We start from the raw sequence: 20,750 nt of genomic DNA, 5'->3' as shown, positions 1-20,750 counted from the left end.
GTGCCAGCATAGTTTACTTGGTACCATACCATTGTGTCATTTGATAACTCTTCAAGACAAATAAGACATATGGGTCAAGGAAGAGAAGAATTATCGGAGCATGCGAATCCATATTTCATATATTCCTCATTATATTACCTAAATACCAGCTTTATCTTTATATTTTTTGGATTACTTTGTTTGTCCCGTGAATCTGATGACTTTCTAGTTCTCTTCAAAAAGTTTTCCATTATGGGTGGAAAATAAATATCTACAAAAATTAAATTTGGTTAAATATGAAATACTTAATGAAGCAATTTGATAAATATATTTTGAATATTTATTTGATTTTAGATATAAACATTAATTTTTATTTCTAAAAGTAAGCAATAACTTATTATACATATCTTTTCAGTAGAAAAATGTGAAAGCTGATCCAAAATAATTCAAAAAAAACCAACAGGCAAAACAAAAAACAAATCGCGACTAAAGTAAGTAAAATCTAATTTTTTATCAGAGATAAGAAAAAAACTATCATATATACAGGCTCTCCCCGACTTATGTAAGGGTTGTGTTCCGTGAGACTCTGCATAAGTTGAATTTTACGTAAGTTGGAATATCCTAAATGCTTGCAGCACTCAATAACTATGCTTGCTGAATTTGATTGAAGCAAAAAAGAAATGGTTGACAAACATGCAAATAGAATTATTTATTCAATTTTTTTTATCTCATGCGTAGGAAAAATTACAAAATATTAACTTAGGTAACTGTTTGTTTAACAGTTAACATCTTCCTATGGCTCCATCTATGAAGTGAATATTGAACAAAAATGTTCGTAGTACAAAACTGGCTTGTTCCGTAAAATAAAACTATTCGGAATTTTAAAAACTTTGTGCACACCTAGGAATAGGAAGAAATAGCTTCAATTTGAGACCACTTCCAGCCCCGATAGGTTAAGCCTGTCGTTCACACTGACGGAGTAAAGAAAACAGCTTCCGTATTAAACATACAGATGATTTAATATGACAATTACGTCAATAAAATGACAAAAATTTTCCAAAATCTTATTGGTTTCCTGGAGCTAAAAATTCTCGGATGAAACACGTGGATTTAAGCAAATATGAGTAGGTTTTACTAAACTGATCAAAATTTAAATACTACTCACATTTCTTCTAATGGCCTTTTCCGGCTGAGAGAAAAACTGTTTTTGAGCAATTTTGAATGGTCTTCAAATACTTCTTGAATTCTGCAAAATAAATTTTAAAAAAATACAATAAAATAATTGCATAAAATTTTCTATTTCTTTGAAACAGTGGACAGAAGAAAGGTAGGTATTTATATAAGCGCTTTTTTTTTTTTCTTTTTTTTTTGTTAGTTGGCACATCGGCTTCTGTGGCCATATTGCAGCTCCAGAAGTTTTTGCATTTTCTACTCTGATCCAAGCCCGAGGCAGGATTCAAACCCGTGACCTTTGGGTTGCCAGGCAGGCACTTTACCCACCCGGCTAGCCCAGTCGGCTATATAAGCCATGGAAAGACATTAAAAGCAATCAACTGTGTTTACAACAATGTTGGGGATATTAGGACTGTTTATCACAGAACTGGACTTTTCAGAATCTGACAACACTTGACTTCAAAAAAGTGAGAATATGAAAGGTCAGTGTCGTGGAATCATTGGGTTTTTTTTTATGGAATATCCATGACAAATCTCAGTCACTAATGTGTTTTCCAGATCCATACTTTATTTGCAACCATTCCAGAATATTTTGATTTTATTTGATCTGAACTGCAATGACTGAGATTTGGAAATTCTGATTGTGGAAATGTGTTAGTTAATAACTTTATTATTTTATTCAAAATGCACTGCAGATCACATGCACACAATATTTTTTTTCTGAGAGAAGCAGTAGGGTAGTCAATCTATTAATCATAAAGTTTGTAGAAACCTTTGATAAACAATTCCTTTGTCACAAAATGCACCCATTCACATAAAATTCCTGTAGCCTGTGCTATTTCATGGATTTATAATCACCAATTGGCCAGTGCCACATCATGCATTGCATTGCATTGCATCAGTATCTTCTTAACAATTAGCCATTGATAGTTGCCTACTGAGAGTGGTGATCTTTAAAGTGCTCGCTTTCTCCTTCCCTCCCTCCCACCTTCCATTTGAATTGTACTGTCCATTTTTTTCGCTAAGCATACAATGGAATTGAGGCATGTATTTCTTTTGGAATTAAACTCTTTTCTGCAGGCATCTGGCTTAATATTCAAATCTGTCTGTTATCTGCAAAACATTTTATTTATATAAAAGACCAAACAAATAATCGAATAATTTTAAATAAAATGATTTAAATTAATTTATAAATTTAAGGTAAATCAGTACATGCAATTCCCGATTTACGAGTTCTTTTTTTTTCAAGTATCAAGTACAGTCAGTCCTCACATAGCACGATAGTTGTGTTCCTAGAAACCCTCGTGCAGTGCAAAATCGTGCAATATAAACAACAGGCCCTATGGGAAAAATAGGGTTAGGTGCCAACCACCCAAGATTGAACACACATTTGTAACCAAACAATAAATAATCGTAATAAAATATGTAAGTATTTTATTACGACTATTAGGTAATAAAATATTGCTTTGCTAATGCCTTTGCTTCTATCGTAAGCAAACTTGTTTTTTGTTTGATTTTCTATCCAAACAGATGACAGCCGTTCCATCTCTTCCAATTCTTTGTGTCTTAATCTAATGGATTTTAATTACTATTTGAGTTGTTCCTGCTATGAAAGTTTTTATTTTCTCTGCATTCTTTGTAATTCTCGGCGTTGCCTCATTTAGGTCTGTAGCACGTGCAATATCACACGGTCTTTCATTTTGCTCAAAGCATTTCACAATTTCATATTTTTTCTCTATTGACAGAGGCGGACTGGCCATAAGCCTTACCGGAGAAACCCCCTGGAGGCCGGTGTGATTTTGGCCATAAACCATAGTATGAGGCCACTATAAATTTTCCTGGGTAAGAATTTTTGACCCAGTCCGCCTCTGTTTATCGATATTGCTTTTGTTTTTCTCTCTGAATCTGCAGTGTCTTCAGCAGGACGTTTCCTTTTCACACCTTTTAAGTATTTTACTCATTTTTAGGGAATAAAGCACAATTACAAAACAAGGAGGCACACTTGATACACATAAACAAAGCTGCACACATGTAGCAACTGAATAAACAACACCGTAAAGGCAGAGATACACTATTAACACCTCACATTTTACTAAAGCACATTTCTAGGGATTACTACCATAAAACAATAAAAACAATTTCCAGTTGCGTTTCTGCTAGTGGAATCTGTTATAAACTGGTAGTAAACTCAATCTAATTGCATTTGCAATTATACCGATAGCTGGAATTGTGTTGGTTTTTACGTATTATTATTATTATGGTGTTTCCCCCTTCACTGATATAAAACACAAATACATTTTCAGAATCTTCTCTTCATTCCTATCGTGTTGCATTCAGTTGGGGTGATTCCGCGTTCACCTGCCATTTCTTGTAAACACAAAGGCGAATCGTGCATAAGCGAATTCGGTTCTTGTTATATAAGATATCGTTTCCCTATTTATAAATCGTGTATGATCGAATTCGTGTAGTGTAAACACGTGTTATACGAGGACTGACTGTATCAACAAAATTGACAATATGAATATTAATTGCAATAAATAAATGCTAAACATTCATAAATACAGCATTTAAAACCACACATGCATGTATGTATACAATACAGTACTACTGTGCATACGTTTGTTTGTTCAGGCAGATGAGAGAATCTGACCGACTCGCATAACAGTTACCAAGCTGACATTACAAAGAGTGGTTTGTGTTGCTCTTCATTTTCACTGTCTTGTCTTATTTCAAATTTATCTTACTTATTAATACGTACAGTATGTACAGTATGCTAAAACGAATACTGCAAAGAGTGATGTTAACAAAAAGAAACAGTGAAGAGGAATAATATTGGAAACAAGGAGATCGTAAGCAAGCATGCAGCCAGAATGACTGTTAAAGATCTTTGTGGAAAATATTAACTAAACCCTTCAACAGCATATACAATTTTAAAAGATAAAGAGAAATATTTGAAAGAAGTTAAAAATGCACAATTCATGCAGTCTATATGGTTACGTACTAAAGAAGTTAACAGCATTATTCCTCAAATGGAGAAACTTAACTACATGGATAAGTGATCAAACACAACTGAATGTGCCTGTTACTATGCTACTATTTGGGCAAAAGCTTTATCCATTTTTTGAGATGTTTAAAGGTAAAAAAAAGGGGAGGAGACTTGAAGAAACTTGCACTGTGAGTAGTGGATTGTTTGATCGTTATAAAAAAAGCTAGTTGGCATAACATTAAAGTGCAAGGAAAATTTGCAAGTGCTGATACTGCAGCAGCAAAATTATTTCCTAAAAAATTGGAAGAATTTATAGAAGAGAATTACATGCCATCACAAATTTTTAATGCAGATGAAACTGGGCTCTTTTGGAAACACATGTTACACTGCAAAAGAGTTACAGAAGTTACACTGCAAAAGAAGAATGTCGATGCCTGGTTTTAAAGCTTATGTTTATATTATGATGGAGTCCAATCTCCATCAAAAGAGCACTTAACATTATTGCTTGGTGGTAATGCTGCTGACAATTGCAAATTAAAACCCATGCTTGTGTATCGTTCTGAAAATCCAAGGGAACTTAAAGGAATTGTGAAAGCTACACTTCCAGTCCAGTCATATGGAAATCCAATAAGAAAGCTTGGGTTACTGCTTCACTATTCCAACACTTTGTGCCTGCTGTAAAACAATATGAAGATAAAAATATAAAAATACTCTGTTTCAGATAACTCTGATTTTAGATAACGCACCTGGCCACTGATCATCTCTGCAACACCACTACCTTAATGTTAAAATAATTACACTACTTTTGCAGCCAATGGAACAGGGCATTATTTCAACATTTAAAGCACATTATCTTTGAGAGACATTTGATATGCAAATTAATGCAACAGATAAGGAGGGAGGTCCAACTCTTAAAGAATTTTGGAAAGAATTCCATATTTTAGATGCAATCAAAATAATAAAACAAGCCTGGAACAAAATTACAGAGAACATGAAGGGTGTTTGGAATAAACTCTGTCCTCAGCTTACTGATAATTTTGAAAGATTAAGAACCAGCAGAGGTCATACAAAATGAAACAGAAGCAGCCGGTAATATTGCCAACCAATTGCAGCTTGGCTTGAGGTTTCTACAACTGACATCAGTGATCTGCATCAAGCATACAATGAAGAGCTCACAAATGGAAACCTTGAAATGGTGAATGTGAAGAAACTGAGGAAGAGAAATATTTAACAGCTGAAACTCCTATTTGTTCCTTCACTCTCAATGGGCTTGAAGCTTTTCAACACAGAAAAAGCAAATTAGATTTTCGAGTCACAAGATTCAAATTTTGAGCGGCCTAGAAAATTTGCTACAGATTTAAAAAAATGCTTATGCATGGTATCATGAAATTTATAAAGAAAAGAGAAGACTGTCTTAGAAACAAATGTCTCTTGAAGCATTTCTGAAGAATACATAAACTTCTGGTGCTTCCAACAAACCAACAATGAATGTTGAACCATCAACGAGTGTGCATTTAGTCAATGATGATGAAGAATAAACATTCTTTAACATTATTCTATAATAATAAAGAAATTATTTGTAGGACAAATAATTTCTTTATTATTATTTAACATTACTATGGTAAAACCATAGTAATGTTAAATTATAATGTTAAATTAATGTTAAACCATAGTAATGGTAAAACACTGACCTATATTTAACATTACTATGGTAAAATTTCATTGTCGAGAACGTAACCCTGTTTTTAACATTGCATCTATGGGAAATAAATTCCCGCTTTACGAGTTTTCACTTTATAAGTGCATGCTAGGAATGAATTAACTCAAAGTTGGGAACTACCTGTAAGTTAATTAAGATACAGTTAGCTGCAGTAGCAAATGAATTAAGTGAATAGCAAGTGATGCTACAAAGACCAAGGTAATTGAAATACAGAATGGTATGGTACAGTACAGTAAAACCTCATACTTGAGTTTGCCATAATTTTAATTGTCTTAATTAAAATTAATTTAGCACATTAATTAAAGAAATAAACTTTAATGTGCTGAACAATAACTATGAATTTAATCAGATGTAGATGATCGCTTCTCAATCTCACTTCCATTTTTGAAAAAATATATTTTCTGTTGAGTAAAGATCCAATTGTTTCATAACATTGTTCTTCATTTCTCTTAGAATGTAGACTTTTTGAATTCCTCATCACAATCAGCAAATTTAATAATAATATTGAAGCAGCTTCTGGTTTCATGTGATTTAACCTTTTCTTCTTTAAACCTTTTTCTTCACTTCTTACTTCGCCTGCAGATTTTTCCCATGAATTGCTGTTCCTGTTCCTTCGTTCATTTCTATATGATATCCAACCTCACCTTCATCTGGCTACTCTTACCCTGCCCAAAATTAATATCCTTTCATCACCATTGTGCAACACAGTTTGACACTTTACCTTTAATAAAAAGATCACCATCATTTAAAACTTTATGCTGCTTTACTTCATTCCAACTTTCAGCCCAATTGTAAATAGCACTTTTGATGTCATAACATAAGTTTTAATATTGGCCAATGTCACTTCCCTGTGCTGTTTGCCACTATCAGAATTGTCCCCCCCCCCCACGAACACACACAATAGTGTCATTATTGCTTGATAAAATTTCAACAGAAAGAGATGCCAGCATACAAGAATATATCTACTAACTGCAATGCCGTAATGTTTTCATTTTAATTTTTCCTACTTTTTCAAAGTTATTGTGAAAATCTTGGAAGGGAAAAATAAAAAAGTTTAGAACCATACCATCAAATACTTAATTAGGAAAAACATCTGTTCTGTAAATAAAAATAATACTTCCAATGTGGGTGCGTGAGAATTTGGACAGACAGGAAAGTGGAAGGGCTTCCTTTTCTCGTAAAATTAATTCTTCCACAAATATTACTTCATTAAAGTAAGGATAAAAAAAAGTAAAAATCCATTTTCTCAGGTAGGTACACTTGGTGCATCAGTCCAATCTCCATCAAAGGGTCCGTGGAGCAAAACAAAATATGAAAAACAGAATCAGAGAGAAAGTGGAAAAGCAAAAATGATAAAGGATTTGCAAGGAATACTGATGGAGCAGAAAGTTATATACAATAAAAAGCAATATATCCCCCACACAGTTCTGCCACTGCTTTTACTTCACCACTTTCATTAACTCTACAATTTCTGATATATTTGAGAAAATAACAACACTGTGTTATATTTTTTGTTGTGAATATCTAGGTTCACTTTTGTCCTTACAGCAACAGAGCTTGGGCTCATGCTCTTGAGAAATGATTATGCCTATCCACGAGTCAACCTGCAAGTAACTATAGTCGAAGTTCTTTATAGCAACCCTCTTTTTAATGTACCAACCCATTATAACGTTTTATGTGGTTAGTCCCAGGCAATTTCTCATTAAACCTAATGCTATTTTACACACAGTATAACAACCTTGAAAATAAAAGGATTTCCCTATAATGACCATAAATTTCTACCTCTTAGTCTGAATTTTTACTTTTTTATTACAATATTCATGTTAAAAATGGCAGAATGCTTTAAATATATTTAAATAATTGCATCCCGACCGTGAGAAATTATTTAAGATTTCCCACACTCTTTTCTCGCAGTGCGGTAATGAAATGAACATTGGCTAGAAGTTCATTTTTATTACAGAGTATATGTTTATTGGTTATTCACTCCAAGAAAGCAGATAGCTTTCCCAATCACAGATAAAATTAGGATTTTGCAAGCTGTAGATAAAGGTGTGTATTCTGAATTCTGACATCACCAAACACAGTTCGGCATTCCTAAGAATACTCTGTTCACTATTCCGAAAGATCGGAAAAGGACTGAAAGTTTAGAGAAATCTGCTGCACTAGGTAAAATCAGAGCATTAAAGGCAAGATATCCAGATCTTGAAAAGGTACTTTTGGAATGGCTAATGATGATACATGCAAAAAAACGCTCCTGTAGATCTTAAAAGCTAAGGCTGAATCATTTGCGCATCGAATGAATATTGAAGAATTTAAGTTCAGATGGATGGTTCCAGAAGTTTAAAACTCGTTGTAGCTTGTCTTTCAAAAAAGTGTGTGGCGAAAGTGCAGCTGTGGACATTAACACTACAAAGGAATGGAAGGAAAATCATTTAAAAAATGTTTTGCTGACATATGACTGCAATGACATCTTCAATGCTGATGAAACTGGACTCTTTTTTTTTTTAAATTGCTACTGGATAAAACATTTACATCTAAAGGCAAGAAATGTAGTGGCAGAAAAAAGGCCAAACAATGGATTACCATTCTCTTAACACCATGTCTGGCACAGAAAAGCTTCCTCTTTTAATCAATGGAAAGCCCAGAAGCCTCAATGCTTTAAAGGTAGTAGTAGTGGCATGTGATGCAAGAAAGCATGTGTATGAGCTTATGCAGCATCAGCCAAAAAAAAAAAATATATATTACACCATTCCCTCCAAATGCCTGTCCAGTTCCTCCTTAAATTTATTCAACCTATCAACTTCCACAATGACAGGTGGAAGTTTGTTCCAGCAATTAACCACCCGCTGGCTAAAGGCAAATTTCCGCACATCTATTCTACTGTCTTTTCTTAATTTGAATTTATGCCCCCTCAGGTTTGTAATCTGAACAAGTGGAAGGTTGTTGTTGTTGTTTTGGTTTTTAGGAGCATTAGCAACTAAGGCCATATTGCTCCGGGAATACGCGGTGGTCATTCCCTTGACCTTTCCGCATCCTCCGTATTTGGTGGTGACGGGCTCGAACCCCGGTCTAATCAAGAAGCGTGTGCTACGCACTGCCGCTCCTTCCCACCTGGCTACGGAGGCACCCAAGTGGAAGGATCCCACTTGTTCAGATTTAAATTGTCAGTTTCAACTATCTGTGAAGGCAACCCATTCCAGTAATTAACAACTCGCAGGCTAAAATAAAACTGTCTACAATCTTCTGGAATTCTTTATAGCAGTGAAAATTTTGCCTTCATTTTATTAATCTCTCAGAGCCTTATAAACCTCAATCACGTACCCTCTAAGGTGCCTGGTTGACAACCTCTGTAGCCCACATAACCGGAGTCTTTCCTTGTACAGTTGTCCTTTTGCCAAACTCGCCATGTGAGTTGCCCATCTTTGGGCCCTTTCAAGAAGCTGAAAGTATTTTTTAGATGAGGTCTCTATACTTGGATACAGTATTCCAAATGTACCTTAGACAGTAGAGTTATGACCTCTATCTCCAAAGGCTAATTTTTGATAGATCATGTATTAACCAGAAAGCCCATGGTGTCAACAGGACACCACAGGCTTTCCTGGCCACCTACTTACACTGCTCAGAGAACTTCACATCTGTCCATATCACAACTCCCAGATCCTTTTCTTCCTCTACTGTTTTTTATTCAACTTTTCCAAGTATATAAGTTATTTTGGGATTGCTATTTCCCAAGTATAAGATCCTGCAGTTTGCCCCATAAAAAAATTGCCACTTTTCTGACCATTCTTCAAGGAGTACTGCTTGGCACTGATCATTAACAACTCTCCCAATCTTTACATGTGCAAATTTTGACATTGTGCTCCCAATCCTTTCTTTGATGTCATTTATGAAAATCATAAACGGTAGGGATTAATAAGAAATAACTTAGTGCATTTCTTAAGATGGTTTAACAAAGTTAATACATAAATATACAAAATACACATGTAAAAGCACATGTATCAAACCCACAGATGATTATCAAATCCTCTCTGTGGGTCTTATTTGGTAGAAGGTGGGGGAAGTTAAATAAGACAAATTACTTAGCTAGTAAAGTCAGTAAAAATAATATAGGCACACATTACAATCCCACTGTCTTGGAGAACCAAGACAGTGTGATTGCAGGTTTGATAGTAACATGAATATTTCACAATACAGAACAATCAATTTTTATAAAACATTATTCACCTAGCAGGATCTGGACTGAAATCTTCTAAAAATTCCAATTTTCTCTGTGAGAATATTAATTTCTGTTCTTGGTCCATATCACTTGATAATGCCATATCAAAGGCTTCCATGATGCAATCCATATTTAGCGGATCACTCTGGTAACCAATATCCACTAACTGCATATGTAATTGTGGATTTATCTAATAAAAATTGAGAAAAACTAATTAACAATTTGTTTACAATATAAATGAACAGTATAACACTTTTGGCAACCATTTTCAAAATAAACATTCTCAGTAGAAAATACATCAAAAATCCACAGGTATTGAAAAAAAGGAAGGAAGAATCAAACCTCAGCTGCAAAATCACTCTAGTATCCAAACTTCTCTCTGGTTTTAACATATACGATCAGCTGGGGTGGTCAATGCCTGAAGTGGCTGAAAAAGGTCACATGCAATTACTCCAGATAAAACTGTACCAGTTAAAATACCTCACAGGCCGATGAATTAAAGTTATTTTTTTGGGAACTGGAAAAGGCAATTTAAGTTTATTATTAATATGTAAAAAAGAAAAAATTCTTACCGGATCTTTAAGAAGTCCTTCCTTTACTACTTCAATTGCCTTTACAAAGTCCTTTTTTATCTAAAAGAAAAAAGAAAACAAAAAAAAAAAAAGAGGATGGAAGATGTCATGAATAAATTTAAGACAGAAGGGGAGAAACACAAACTATATCAATTCATTTTTATCATAATTAATCACAATTATCATAAAATTACGAGTATTTTACCTTGAGAATAAGTCTTGTTTTCGAGGGGCAGGTTCAAAGGCAACTCAACTATTATAGCGACTGATGCAGTACTGCTTACATAATAAAAACCTTAATATTACCAATAAGAATATATTAGAAGATTAAAATAAGTAGAACAAATTATTTTTTTTATGCTTGCCACAGACTTTATACTAACCTTGTATAAATACCTTGCATATTTCATAACAAAATGAGATGCTGTACGTAAATTTTTGGCCTGTGAAATATAGCTTTCATATAAACAATCAACATTTTCATGATTTCCTTGCCGTCGTTCAAGGTTTATCCTCCGAATTGAAGTTTCAAGCATATCAGGAACATTCATTTCCAAGTTAGTAAGAATATTTGCTGCTTCTTCATAATTTCCTAAACAATTTTTAAAACAGGATAATAGCTATAGCATACTTTAGTAATATAAAATTGTTCAAAGTTTATTCTTGAAATTATTTTAAAAGTTTAAATATATATGAACCAATGTGCCTATTACAAAACAGTAACTTATATTAGCTCACACTAACTTGACATTTATACACACAGATACGGGATAAACATGAAATCAGCGAGTCTTTACAGCTAGTGTAGTTATTTCTTGTAACACACTAATCATAAGTTATTATACTGTGTTTCTTTGTTAACAATTAAAACAAACTAATGGATATTAGCAGTGCTTGTTTGCAGTATGCATATTTTAAAAACACTTCTCAATATTCTGAAGTTTCTGTATAACAAGACTGAGATCGTGATGGCAATATAAATTATTAGAAATGATGGGATCGCCAAGAATTCTTCTAGCATTCTCAATGGTGAAATTGAAGTGTTCATGAGATCCAGTAACAAAAATAAACTGTACTAGCTCCTGGTAATATGAAGGAAAATCAATGCAAGGAAGCCAGACCATTCAGCATCAGCATTGGGGTAGTCACCTGTTCCAGCTAGGTATCTGTCAAACCTATAAATTTACACAAGGCTGCCAGTTTTACAAGATTAGGAGAAAATTTACACTAACGGTTAACTATCTGGCTAAAAAAGAATTTTCATAAATCAAGTCTATAAGTGCCCTTTTTCATTACGTTCATGTTGTCCGCAAAAGAAAAAAACATCCATTATTTAATTTATCAAAGTCTTCCAAAACCTGAAATACGTCAATGAAGTCACCCCAAGATATCTAGTATCAATATTTTGCAATCTCTCTCTCTCTCTCTCTCTCTCTCTCTCTCTCTCTCTCTCTCTCTCTCTCTCTCTCTCGTGATGCTTCTTCATATCAATAACTAATCTCATTAGTATTTTAAGTGCACTATTTCCAGCAGATCCACATCCTTCTAGAAATGGGGCTTCCAAATCTGCTTGAAATATTCAAGATTTGATATAACCAATGTGATATATTAGCTCATATTAACATATACAGACAAGCCTTTATAACAATGGAAAAATTATCACTATCTCGCTATCAAAATTCATGGACACCATGGATGACACAGCACATGGTAGTCTACCAGTCTGTCTATACTGCTATAGGATTACATAATCCTTTTTTTTTTTTTTAATTGTCAAATTTGTTGCTTCCCAAATAATAAGATAATCTAGGATTGCTATTACTCAAATGCAGAACCTTAAAATTGCCAATACTGAATTTTAAGTGACCAGGGTTCGATGGGCTCGAACCCTGGTCTAATCAAGCGTGTGCTACGCACTGCCGCTCCTTCCCACCTGGCTACGGAGGCGCCAAAGACAGAGAAGATGCATGGGATACATATAAATTAACACGTATCACAGAAGCCTACGATAGATATAAGCTGGTCTGTAACCAAGTTACAAAGGAGGTTAGGCAGGCGAAGGCAGATTACGAGAAATCTTTGGCAAAGGATGCAAAGAAAAACAGCAAAGAGATCTTTACTTATGTAAACTCTAGAAGGAAGGGAATGAATCAGATTGGTCCACTTGATATCGATGGTTCAACTGTTGATGATCCTGCTCAGGTAGCTAACAAATTAAATGGATATTTTGCATCTACATTTACCCATGAGGAGTTATTCAGGAAGGGGAATGCCAAAGGTGTATTCAACTCTGGCAGTAAGCTAGATAATCTTGTAATAACTGAGAGTAAAGTGGATGAGAAATTGTTGAAGATAAACATAAGAAATGTATCTGGGGTGGATGGAATCTATCCAGTTATATTAAAGGAGGCGGCAAAGGAAGTAAGCAAACCCTTACTTATTATAATTAGCCATAATTATGAGAGCTTCCCTGGACTCAGGGGAGGTACCCATGGACTGGAGATGTGCAAATGTGACCCCCAATCCACAAAGGAGGATCAAAGGGAGACACAGCTAATTACAGACGTGTTAGTTTAACTTCTGTTCCAGGGAAATTAATGGAGGCACTGGTTAAAGAAGCATTGCAGGATCATTTACACAAGACTTCAGTTATAGCTGGGACACAGCATGGGTTTTTTAAGGGAAAGTCTTGTCTGACTAATTTGATTGGATACTATGATGTAGTCACAAAGGAACTGGATGCAAAGAATAACTTTGATATCATATACAGGAAACCCTTGATTAATGCAGTTTTGAACAATGCGGTTTTAATTAGTGCGCAAAATTTTTTTGATACTATCCCTTAATATATGCGTTATCAAATTTGATTAGTGCGCTGTTTTTTTCTTGCGGTGCTTGGCAACTCACAACGGCGCCTGAAGCGGCAAATACGTGACACGCACTCACCAGGGTCTTCCAACTTAAATGCATGGGAATCGACTCCGAAACGCTCGACAGCAGCACCCCATACCACTCTGAAATTGAAATTTGCTCTGGTAACTCATATTCTTGTATAATTTTAACGTTAACACAGATATTACATCATGCTAAATGTACAATTAATGTAGTTTAAGTAGTACATGATGTATGTTTGATTCTGTATTATTTTCGCTCTGATTTTTCACAATTTGTTCAATTTTAGTGATTCCTGTGTAGCGTTTAGCGAGGATCTGGCGCTAATTTCATCTTGTATGAAAGCTGTGGGAAAGTGCTCCGTAAAGTTCTCACTAGTCGCTGGGCAGTTCCTCAGCAATCCTCGACGAGTGTAGAAGTGCGGTAGGCTTAGCGCTCATCCTACCAAAACAAATTTTTTTTAAAATTACCTTTCATAGCTATGGACAGGAAAAAGGGTAATAAACGAAAATTCATCACTTTGGATACTAAACTTGACATCATTAAGAGATTTGATAATGGCGAAAGCAAAGCAAACATAGGTAGGGCACTAGGCTTTGGTGAGTCAACCATACGCGCCGTTTTGAACAAAGCAGATGAGTATCGGGAAAAAGGCAAAATGGCATCTGCATCTTTAAATATGCAATGCACTAGGAATAGAAGTCCATTAATGATTGAAATGGAAGATTTGCTTTTTATTTGGTTAGAAGATTGTAATCAGAAACGCATTCCTATTGATGGAAATAACATCAAGATTAAAGCTTTGAGCCTTTTTTCTTCATTAAAAGAAAACAAATATCAAGGGAATACTTCAACATTCTCGGCTAGTAAAGGCTGGCTAGAAAATTTCAAAGCTCGATCTGGCATAAAAAATATTAAATTAACAGGTGAAGCAGCCAGTGCCGATAAAGATGCAGCAGCCAAATATCCCATTGAACTGAAGAAAATAATTGAAGAAAATGGGATGATTATCGTCAGATTTTCAATGTCGACGAAACTGGCCTTTTATGGAAAAAAATGCCAACAAGAACATTTTTGGCAAGAAAAGAAGCAACCGCACCAGGTCATAAAGCATCCAAAGATAGATTAACACTTCTACTTGGAGGTAACGCTGAAGGAGATTGCAAATTGAAACTGATGCTAATTTATCGTACAATGAACCCAAGAGCGTTAAAAGGCTGTAACAAGCAATCCCTTCCAGTAATTTGGAAATCAAATAAAAGGGCTTGGGTGACAAAGCAGTTGTTTGAAGAATGGTTCACTATGCATTTTTGTCCTGCAGTCGAAAAATACTGCAAGGCAAATAATTTAGATTTCAAAGTTCTTTTAATTTTAGATAATGCCCCTGGGCATCCTACCTCACTCACTGATTTAAATAACAATGTGAAGGTTATATTTCTACCACCAAATACGACTTCTTTACTCCAGCCAATGGACCAAGGAGTTATTTCTACATTCAAAGCATATTATTTGAGACGAACTTTTGCTCAGGCAATTCAAGCTACAACTGGAGATGACGCAATCACTCTCGATGAATTTTGGAAAAAATACGATATTAAAGAAGCAGTTGAGAACATACACAAATCGTGGGAAGAAATGAATGAACAGCTGCATGAGAGCAGTCTGGCAGAATCTTTTGCCTGAATGCGCAAGGGATCTTTGCGGTTTCATTAATCCTGTCAACAAAGTTATTGATGAAATTACTACAATTGGAAAAGACCTCGGCTTTGAGGAAGTAGATTCAGAAAACGTTAGAGAATTATTGGAATCGCATTCAAAAGATTTAAGTAACGACGATCTTCTTGAAATTGAGCATCAACGTGCATACTAGGAAGAAGACGAAAATGAAGCAGAAGAAAAGCAATTTGCTCCCAAAGAAATTTCATTCAAAAAACTTGAACTATTTAATACACTTGAAAAAGCAAAAGAACTCATACTAGAGATTGATCCAGATGCAGAGAGAAGCATGAACGTTCGTCGAGGATTAGATAAGCAAATTGATTGTTATCGCAAAATCATGGAGGAAAGGAAGAAAGCTACCACTGTTCAATCGAAGTTAGATACGTTTTTTTGCAAAAAATAAAATTTAAATCATACTATCTTTGTTTAAATTTATTCCTTAATAATTTAAGAACTATGCAGTGCATTATAGGTACGTATTGAGTAAAAAAATATGTTTTTATAATTTTCAAGGATTCATTATAATTATTCCCATTGTTTCTTAAGTTTGATTAGTGCGGTTTTAATATGTGCGGTATATTTCAAGGATTCATTAACCGCACTAATCAAGGGTTTCCTGTATTTGGATCTTAGAAAGGCCTTTGATACTGTTGCACATGGAAGACTGCTGCACAAATTGGAGTGGTGTGGCATTGGAGGCAAATTGCTACTATGGATAAAGGGATGGTTGAGTGGGAGAAGACAGAGTGGTAAACAATGGACACTGCTCTTCGGGGATTAATGTTAATAGTGGAGTCCCTCAGGATTCAGTGTTGGGTCCATTGTTGTTTTCTGTATTTATAAATGATATTGATGATGGTATATCAGGCTTAATGTCCAAGTTTGCAGATGATACAAAGGTTGGCAGGGTTGTTAATGACAACAATGACAATACACTGCTGCAACAGGATCTAGAAAAGTTGAGCAGATGGGCTGAGAGGTGGCAAATGAAGTTTAACATTGACAAATGTAAAGTACTACATATGGGAAGCAGTAATCCCAGAGTAACATATCAACTCTGTGGTACCACACTGACAGTGGTAGAGAATGAAAAGGACCTGGGGGTAATTGTGCAGGCAGATATGAAGTTTTCTGAGCAGTGCAGATGGTCTGCAAGAGTAGCTCAATGGTGTCTTGTCAATGATATACAGCAGGGGTGGCCAACGAGTCGATCACAACGAATTTTAAATATACAGTCATCCCTCGATTTGTGCAATGAAATTTTTAAGATGGTAGATCGCGGCACATTTTGAAGGAAAAAAGTAGTTCGCATCATAAATTAAGTTGGCCACTCCTGATGTAGTGGAATTTTTCTAGCAGGGATAAGGAGGTGATTATCCCCTTGTATAAGGCAATGGTCAGGCCACACCTTGAATACTGTATACAGGTCTAGAGGCCTCATTTTAAGAAGGATGTAGAGCTGTTGGAAAGAGTACAGAGAAGGGCAACAAGATTAGTGAACAGAACAAAGGGTTGCTCTTACGAAGAAAGGCTTAAGTTTTGCAAATTACAGCGTCTGGTGACTAGGCACCTGCGAGGTGATCTGATTGAGGTGTATAAAGCCTTGAATGGTTTGGGCATGCTCAATGCTGGTGGGATTCTTCCTCTTGCTCAGAATAATTGCCTGAGAGGGCATAAATTCAAATTGAGGCAAGACGGTTGTAGGATAGATGTGCGGAAGTTTGCCTTTAGCCAGCGGGTGGTTGATTGCTGGAACAAACTTTCATCTGTTGTTGTAGAAGTTGACAGCTTAAATAATTCAAGGCAGAACTTGACAAACATTCGGAGCGAAGGGATGGGTGAAATAAGGGTTTTTTTTTTTTTTTTTTTTTGGCTGATGCTATATAAGCTTGCTTTCTTGCAGGATGTGCCCTTGCTAACAATTAGCTGTACCTAAACTAGCAAAGAAACCCTTTGCTAGTTTAGATACAGCTAATCTGGATCAATTGACAGAGACAATGGCTTACTGGGCTCACTTTATAACCTCCATTTACAAGACAAGTTTCTTCTCAATTTTCTCTCTGTTTTTGTTGGTCTGTGAAGTGCAAATGTTCCGAGTAGTCAGTGTGCATTTCTACTCTGTTATTTAAGTTAAATATTTTAATTTAATTATGGATCTTAAACATCTGAAAAGTGGCATAAAAAGAAAACATGTTACTTTAATTATTATTAACAAATGACAGAATAACTTGAAAAAGCTGGAAATAACTTGTTTCAGGAAGAAAAATTGCCAAAGAATTCGGCATAAGTCCACAGACAGTGTCACACATTAAAAAAACAAAAAGAAGGCAATAAGAGAATTTGCTTAAAAATTTGATGTGGGGATTTATAAAAGCAGTATATCAAACAGGCAGTCATTACAGAAGCCAAAAGAAATGTTTCTCTTGAAGAAGAGAAATAAATGGTATATAAATGGTATATGCAGCTTTGATATATTGGTGTGTGGCATTGAGTTTCAGGCAGCAAAAGAAAAGATTAGAAAACATTTTGAATTGTGCAAATGTTACTTCGCAGTTTGCCCTGAACTGCAAAGTAACAGTTTGAAAAAGACAGTGACAGTATGCCTAAGAGAAAAATTTGTAGCTAGCAAGGCCCTAAGTGGTGATGTTGAAAGTATTGAGCCATTTAGAAAAAATCTTAAATAATAACAATTAAGTCTGTGTCATTCTCAAATATGTAATGCTGAAGAAACAGCCCTGTTTTGGCATGCTTATCCAGAAAATATACAAATTGCTTGCACAGAACAGCGAACATCGGGGTGCGGGGAAAACGCAAGTAGAAATTGTCTGCATTATTTTGTTCCAATGAATAAAGGGCATTAATAGACTTCATGCACACATCTCCTGTTGTCTACTACAACTTTCCAAATGCCTGTTTACACAAGAGATTACAAAAGGATCCTGCATGCACTTCATTTCCAAAGCCAGGAGGCATCAGAGAACAGCTTTAGAAACAAAATTACCAAAGCTGTTCTGTTGGCTAGAACAGTTTAGTTTCCTCTAATACACATATGCAAAACATTAATTTTAATACACTTTATCAATATGCCTTTTCATATTCTGCCTTAGTATTTCTACTTAATGCATAACTTTGTTACACTCTTAAGTGCCGCTCGATAACATATTCATCCCATGAAATTTTTTCTATAACTCATCTCATTAGTCACCCACCTTAAATGTTAAACCATTTGGCAGTCATGCAGGACCTGACAGGTGACCTTATAAAATAATATCTGTCATGCATTAATCACTAAATGATGCTTAAAACCTGGATTTTTCCCCCCCTAACTTCCTTCAATTCAAACAAGTTTTGGAAGTGAAAAATTGCTTACCATGAATTAAAAATGCAAAGAACCAGTTAGGTCCTGCATGACTATTTACTGTTTTTTGCCATTAACTTTGCTCATTTCACTTTCAGCAAATCATTAACAACACATTGCTCATGTATAGCTTGAAATTGGCAAGTTGGCTAATGTGTAGTTGGAGTGCCTAATATGGAAAACAGTTCCACTTGAGGTTTAATTTTTGTATAAAATGTATTTTTTTGTCTCTGTTCAGTTTCTTGATTTATTAACTTTTATTTTGATTTATTCAGCGTATTTTCTATAAGTTTATTTCTTTGTTTGACAAGACAATTGGTGTGCAAATGTAAGTTTTAAATTTTGCATTCTTATGGTTCTCTGAACTAGAAAATGGAAGCACTTTTTCGTTTCCTGTTTATATTTTATGAATGAACTTTGTTTTTGTTTTTTTAAAATAACATTTGTAAAAAACATAACATTTTTAAAATATTTAAATTTTTAATAAAAAAATTTAAAAATCACATGTAAGTACTGCAATGCATTAAGAAAATAAGTAATAATAAAAATACACTGCAAGCAAAATAAAAAACTTTTTTTTCCAAAAGGGGTGACCAAAGTTGGGGACCTGTCAGGTTCTGTGTGACTGTGTTTGTTACAAACAGTGGTGCAACTGCCGCAGGTTTAACAAAATATATCTACAATAAAATGTACATTTTGCCGTGTTCAGGGACACTGAAGGTTTCCTTATTAAAATTTAAAAAAAAAACTCATCCTTTTTATTTTAGTATACTTGCCTTTTCCTCTTACATATACCCTAATTTCATTAAAGATAAGCATTGTTTTTTGTTCTTAAGCCAAGAACCTAATACTGTTAGTAGTACTGGGAGACATTTGTAAACAATATAAAATGCCTATACTTCTCATGCAAGGGTTGCACAATCCTGCCCCCCCCCCCTCAGAAACTCAAGATTTTCATCTCACGCTAAACAAACATTCCATAGTTTTAGTTTCCTCAGAGAATACTGTAAAAATTCAAACTTAAAAAAAAAAAAAAGTATACAATTTCTTGTAGCAGATGCAATACCCAACGATTCGAAACATACTTGTTCACATTGTGAACAAGTATGTTCACATTGAACATACTTGTGCTAGTTTCCTATTATTAATTAATTAGTAGTTAATTCTACAGAAAATTAACACAGATGTAAATTACTCATGCTGACAAAAATAACTTTTGGGACAATAAGCAGACAGCTTTCAAAATTTCTTTTGTCATAAACTGGAAATTCTTTACAGCATTTCCAGTTTGGTCAGCAATTCAGCCGTTTCTTATTAGTAACAGTATTGGTTAAAAGTCAATTTAAATCGAAGAACATACCATGTTCTTCGATTTAAATCTGAAGGTTGAGTGGAAAATCAGACTGAACAGGTTTTTTCTTTCTTTTTTTTTTTTTGAAGGGACCTCAGGCACCTAAAACACCTACTAATGGGTAACTCCTCCCAAAGCACTCAGGAGGAGTTACCCATTAGCACTTCCAACAGCACTATTAGAGAACAGAACAAAACTGGGGTAATATCAAAAAACAGTGATACAGCATACAAACCTAACCGAGTGAACTGTGCTATAGTGGAGAACAAGTGTCATAATTTAATTAAATATGAAATATATCAATGAAGTATGGGTGAGATAAGAGAATTGTTTTTTGTTTTTTTTTTAAAGACAAGTTCGATATTCTGTTTCCAGAGCACTCACTTCAGGAAAAAAAAAAAAAAAAAGTTACTGAATTAGGTGTGGGCAAGACAATAAAAACATTGGAAAAAACCGAAAAAATTCAGAAGGATTTTGCATTCAGTTTGCTTTACAGTAATCTTAAGTTCTTACTACACTTTAGAGAAATCAAAATTAAAAATTAGATGATACATTATGGCTATGGTTCGTGCAACACAGAACTCCAATAAGCAGGTTTAGTCAAAGAAAAGGCCCTGGCCCTACATCAAAAAACTGATGGCAGAGCAAGTTTAACAGTATGTGACAAGATGGCTTGGACGTCGGAAAAAACATCATGGTATGTATTAGCAGAGAGAGATTATCTGCTGATTAGCTTGCTACTCAAAAATTCACTGATGATTTAAGATCATTTATCAATAGGTAA

At 34.7% G+C, this 20,750-nt stretch overlaps 1 protein-coding gene across 3 annotated transcripts in view; it reads right to left on the bottom strand.

The window, feature by feature from the left end:
* Prp39 (pre-mRNA processing factor 39) overlaps nt 1-20,750 on the bottom strand; it is a 201,037-nt gene that overhangs the window by 34,957 nt on the left and 145,330 nt on the right. For all 3 annotated transcript variants that reach the window (XM_090374021.1, XM_090374024.1, XM_090374022.1), the window contains 4 exons: nt 11,030-11,238; nt 10,647-10,706; nt 10,083-10,264; nt 1,145-1,225 (listed from right to left, as the gene is read on the bottom strand). In XM_090374021.1, the coding sequence (XP_090230147.1) occupies nt 1,145-1,225; nt 10,083-10,264; nt 10,647-10,706; nt 11,030-11,238 (532 nt within the window). The remainder of the gene's footprint in view (nt 1-1,144; nt 1,226-10,082; nt 10,265-10,646; nt 10,707-11,029; nt 11,239-20,750) is intronic.

Source organism: Mastigoproctus giganteus, chromosome 5 (assembly GCF_048544385.1).
Source record: "Mastigoproctus giganteus isolate SK-2022 chromosome 5, ASM4854438v1, whole genome shotgun sequence".
NCBI classification, from domain to species: Eukaryota; Metazoa; Arthropoda; class Arachnida; order Uropygi; family Thelyphonidae; genus Mastigoproctus; species Mastigoproctus giganteus.
This window is presented reverse-complemented; position numbering and strand designations above follow the sequence as displayed.